Source organism: Vigna umbellata, chromosome 3 (genome assembly GCF_029865625.1).
Source record: "Vigna umbellata cultivar VRB3 chromosome 3, Vumbellata_1.0, whole genome shotgun sequence".
Classification (NCBI taxonomy): Eukaryota; Viridiplantae; Streptophyta; class Magnoliopsida; order Fabales; family Fabaceae; genus Vigna; species Vigna umbellata.
In genome coordinates this window covers 50,403,697-50,408,777 of record NC_142167.1, presented here as the reverse complement: position 1 = coordinate 50,408,777, position 5,081 = coordinate 50,403,697, and the positions used below count along the sequence as shown (strand labels likewise).

The 5,081-nt window shown below is 35.7% G+C and overlaps 1 protein-coding gene across 1 annotated transcript; it reads left to right on the top strand.

Moving 5' to 3' along the window:
• The first annotated feature begins 135 nt into the window (after positions 1–135).
• On the top strand, positions 136–5,081 carry LOC124835677 (uncharacterized). The gene is made up of 7 exons (XM_088108269.1): positions 136–534; positions 981–1,476; positions 1,677–1,860; positions 1,965–2,189; positions 2,302–2,418; positions 3,101–3,334; positions 4,600–5,081. The coding sequence occupies exons 2-7, from the start codon at positions 1,064–1,066 to the stop codon at positions 4,813–4,815; spliced, it is 1,389 nt and encodes a 462-aa protein (XP_087964395.1). The 5' UTR covers positions 136–534; positions 981–1,063; the 3' UTR covers positions 4,816–5,081.

Below are 5,081 nucleotides of genomic sequence, written 5' to 3'. Positions count from 1 at the left end.
AATATTTTTAATTTTTCAAACCAGCTTGACCACCATTATGCAATTAGGTAGATTCTTCCATTTTTCTTATATTGATATTATTACACCGACAAAGGTCTCATTTGCTTATGCAATAATGAGTACTCATAGTCTCACCATGCCACTGCCAACCATTAACTTCATAACACCTTCTGCCTCATACGCATGGCAATACTACAATCATGGCGCGTGGCAAAGTTTCCTTCTTTCTCTCTCTTCTTATTTTACTCTCTGAAATTTCCTACCCCAACTTCCTCTATTAGCCGTTGAGAGTATTTCAGTTTGGATTTACCCTCCATTTTCACAACATTCTCTGTTCAACTCTGTTCTCTCATTACTGTTTTTAAATACTATTTATTGTTCAGTGCCCCCATCTAAAGTTTTGGCCTTTGCCCTTTATGATGATCCATTGATCAAGTTGATGTATCTCTTTCTCTCTCTAGAACAAGCTGCTATGTTTCTTCTTCTCTGAACTCACCCTCGTTCTCTTCCAATTGTTTCACTACCAACAATTAGGTACCTTTGCCACACTGTACTCTCTATTTGTTCGATTACAATCACCATTTTCAGTTTTTTCTTGAGTGGTCTTCTTGCCCCCTTAATTACTCTTTTACTGGAAAACAAAACATAAAGTCAAAATCACTTCTTTCTTTCTTTTTCTGATTACCCCTTTAAAGAAAAAATTATCACATAAGGGCATAAATTTTTCCTTTTTAATCATGATTAAAAAAAAAATCTTCTTTCTGGCTCTACGACATTGTGGGGGGAAAACATTCTTTCTTTTGTTTTTTTTATTGATTTTGCTTACCCCAGATGAACAAAAATGAAAACGTCTGTTTTTAGCTGTTTACTCTCTGGCATAGTTTAGTTTTTCCACTTGTTCATTTTCTATGATTGTGATCTGTATGTAGATACCACAATAACCTTTCCTTTGTGAATTTTTTTTTTTTTGTGATGAGTAGTGAGAGGTGAAGCATTATAGTTTTTGTTTTGAGAAAATGCATTGTGGAGCTCCATAGAAGTGATAGAGATTTGGTGGCAAGAAATGGAGCAAACGCGGCGCTGGCACGACGTGTTCTGGTTAGGAACATTTGTTATCCATTTGGTTGGTTTGGGTTTGGTTCTTGGGGTTTTAGGCCTAAACAGGTTCAAGCAAAAGAACAGGCTTGACATTGATAAATACACCTACCGGTTCATGGAAAATGAAGCTGGTTTGACGGAGGATTACTGGCCGCTTTATGGGGTGGCAGGAGGCATTGGAACCGCCCTCGGATGGAGTTGGTTGTTGCTGTTAGGGTCACGCGCTACCCAGATGATGAAAGTGTCTGTGCACATCCTCACCACTTACCTTGCAGTGATCAGTGTTTTGTGTTTCTGGGCTGAGCAGTTTTTCTGGGGCGTTGCCTTTGCTATTGGGGCAACCTTGCAGTTCTTATATGTGATTTCTGTCATTGACAGGTATGGTATTGATGAAAGAGGTCTTTGGACATGTATTCTGTTTGAATTGATATTTATTTAATGGTATTAAATTGGGATCACTGTTGCTGTTTTTCCTCAATCTTTGCTACTGTGGAAAATTGTGAGTCAAAAACCTTGACATTGTGGTTGCAATTGTTACTGCCTTTTCTTTAAAACCTTCATGTTTTTCTCTTCTCCAGACTACCATTTACAATGTTGGTTCTGCAAAAGGCTGTCAAGATGGTATGGAATCTTCCTGAAGTTATGAGAGTGGCATATGCATTTATGCTTGTTGTGCTTTTATGGATGGCTTTATGGTCATTTGGAGCTGCTGGTGTTGTGGCTTCAAGCATAGGTGATGGTGGACGCTGGTGGCTTCTTGTGGTGAGCTGGCAAGTTTTGTTCACACTTGTAGGACTGGTTATTTTGTTGTAGCAGATTGTATAATCTGATTAAACTGATATTACTGTGATAATTCATGAATGCAGGTCCTCTCTGTAAGCTTGTTTTGGACAGGAGCTGTGCTGTGCAATACGGTGCATGTCATAGTGTCTGGGACTGTGGTTCGTGTTACTATCCATGGTGGTAGAGAGGCTGAGTCAAATCCTGCTAACTCCTTAATGAAATCTTTACAGTATGCTTTAACAACATCTTTTGGCAGCATTTGTTATGGATCATTATTCACAGCTGCAATTAGGACACTGCGATGGGAGGTATTAGCTACCACTTTGTGTTCTGTGAATTATTTTAAATTCATCTCCTTTGTGTTTATGGAGGCTATTCATTTAATCCTTTTTCATTCATCAAAATTGTGATTCCTTCCAGGTAAGAGGAATCCGGTCAAAGATTGGCAACAATGAGTGTTTGCTTTGCTGTGTTGATTTCCTCTTCCATCTTGTGGAGACTCTTGTCCGATTCTTTAACAAGTATGCATATGTTCAGGTTGACTTCTGTGTCTATATCAGCAATCATTCACCATGTATGATGTATTTTGTGTCATCTGTGAGAACTGAGATTCTAAGAGAGAGATATTACTGATTTTCAATTAATTTAACTACATTGAGGCTAGAAGTGAAAATACAAGGACAGTAGTTTACTTAAGGCAGAAGATCTTTCAAAGAGACCTATAAAAATAGTTTATAGTTTTGGCATATTATGGTAAGCTTATTGATATTACATATCAAAATAGACTCATTCTAGCTTAATTCCACAAGTTTGATGGGTATATTTTTGACATGGGTTATGTTTTAGGTAAATTGTTTAATGAAGACTTACAGAGAAGATTGTCAAATAAATGTATTATTTTGTTTTTCACAAGTTAAAATCTACTTATGCATCTCAACTTGTGAAGTTAAATGTATAAGTTGATTTTAACTTTTCTGAGGAACTCAAATGATTTTACTTTCTTATTTTCCTCCTTTAAATGCTTATAGAGAAGTTTATATAAACAAATTTATCAAGTGTATGAGTTTTATTAACTAAGCTATTTTTCTAGAGACCCCAAATGTCTTGATCTTGAAATCTTTACTAAGCCAACTTACGTTTGAGGTTTTGGTGATTATTGTTAGCTGCACGTTTGTTTGAAAACTTAGGCTACCATGGCTTATGGTTATGTACCCTGCAGATTGCAGTTTATGGTAAAAGCTTTAACCGATCTGCTAGAGATGCATGGGAGTTATTCCAGTCAACTGGAGTTGAAGCAATTGTGGCGTATGATTGTTCAGGTGCTGTGTTGCTAATGGGGACCATTTTTGGGGGCTTGATAACTGGAACTTGCTCTGGTGTCTGGGCCTGGATGAAATGGAATGATAGGGCTTTTATGATTGGGTTGACATCTATGCTCATGGGAATGGTATTGGTAAGTTTGTTTAAATTTTTGGGCTTGGATACATGCTCTTATAGAAAATTCTGTAATCAAAAGCTTGCCTGGTGGAGCTAGGCTCTGCCAGGAGCACCAAATATTTGTTTTAGCAAACAAGTTGTAATCTTTGCAAGCATTTTGCAAAGATTAAACTACAGAGATTCAAATCCTTCCTCCTTTAGTTTCTTCAATCTTGTTTAGCTACTTAAGATTGAAAAGAAATAATTCTTGAGGGCTTAATTGATCCCTCTCACAATCTTCTATTTATAAGAATAAATTGATACACAAATACATGATAAATAGGGTAACCTAGACACAATATAATCATGATAAATAGGGTAATCCTAGACACAATATAATCATGATAAATAGGGTAACCCTTAACACACTATAATGATGATAAAATAGGATAAATATCCTAACATAGCTATTACATTTAAGAGCTATAATTCAATGCAATCTATATACATCTACATAAATGGTAAAACTTAGTGTAATGCATGTCTTGCTCATCATCATTTATGATCATATGTTTGCTTGTTTTTTTGTTTTGGATTTTGCTAAAACATTGTGCTAGCTGTATGCATTCATTGTAAAACTCTGCATTAGCTCAGCAGAAATTTCTTGTTTTGAGAAAACCTGTTGTGAATTCTGATTTTTGCATTGCAATGAGTGGAATGTTAGGGTGATGAAAACTGTTCACGATCTAAGGTGGCATTAGAGTTTATCAAAATTGATCTTAGTGAGGTTTGTTGGGTCTATTTCAGTACCAACTGGATTCCTCCACTTTTACACTTGAAATGTTCAACTTCAATACGAGAGTCATTTTTGTGAGATTGAGTTATACATTTAAAATTTACTTTCTAGAGTGGCATAAGAGCTTATCAAAGTTGATCTTAGCTTGGTTTGTTGGGTCTATTATAGTATCAGCTATCTATTTATCAAAGTTAAACGAGGTTTGTTGAGTCTATTGTAGTACAGCTGTTGGATTGCACTATTTTTACACTTGAAATGTCAAATCTGGGGTGAAAATTCCATATGTTGAAGTTGATTTTTGTGAACCAATTAAACATTGGTGAATAATAACGGCATGGTTGTAAGAATTATTAGATTGGAAAGATATATTAATGGTGGAAAGATCTGTGCACTATTATCAAATCATGAATTGACATATAATTGAAAATTTTGAACTTTTGACATATACTTATTTGTTTGTCTATACCATGATGCGTGCATATTGCATGAAACACATGTATTTTCAGGTTGGAATAGCTATGGTTGTGGTGGAAAGTGCTGTTACATCCATATACATATGCTATGCAGAAGATCCTTTATTGATTCAGAGATGGGACACTGAATTTTTCAACCACATGTCTGAGACACTGCACCAACGACTTCAGCATAGAAGTTCACGTGCGAGGGAAGTTTTAACCCACAATCAGCTTGATTCACGTATTGGAGAACTCTCTTCTATTTGAGGAATCTCTTGATGGTACACTACAATGTCAAATCCTTTAGTTTTAGGCTTTTTGTTTCATTTTGTGGCTATATATGGTAACAGGGTAACTTCACATTACAAGTTTCAAATGGGCATTTTGTACTTTTAAGATAGCGAAAGAAAAAACTGTTCTTGGTTATTGGCATAAACGGATATTTAATGTGCTCTACAAAATGTACAGTGACTTGCCAAAGGCATGTTTTAAAATTTCCACATGATTACATTTTAAACAGTGAATCTTCAATC

What these genes read in the sequence shown, in the direction of transcription:
- LOC124835677 (XM_088108269.1), top strand. Translation starts at nt 1,064, where the DNA reads ATGGAGCAAACGCGGCGCTGGCACGACGTGTTCTGGTTAGGAACATTT. An exon ending in GTGATTTCTGTCATTGACAG is followed by an intron (nt 1,477 to 1,676) that starts GTATGGTATTGA and finishes TCTCTTCTCCAG; the next exon opens with ACTACCATTTACAATGTTGG. An exon ending in TTAGGACACTGCGATGGGAG is followed by an intron (nt 2,190 to 2,301) that starts GTATTAGCTACC and finishes GATTCCTTCCAG; the next exon opens with GTAAGAGGAATCCGGTCAAA.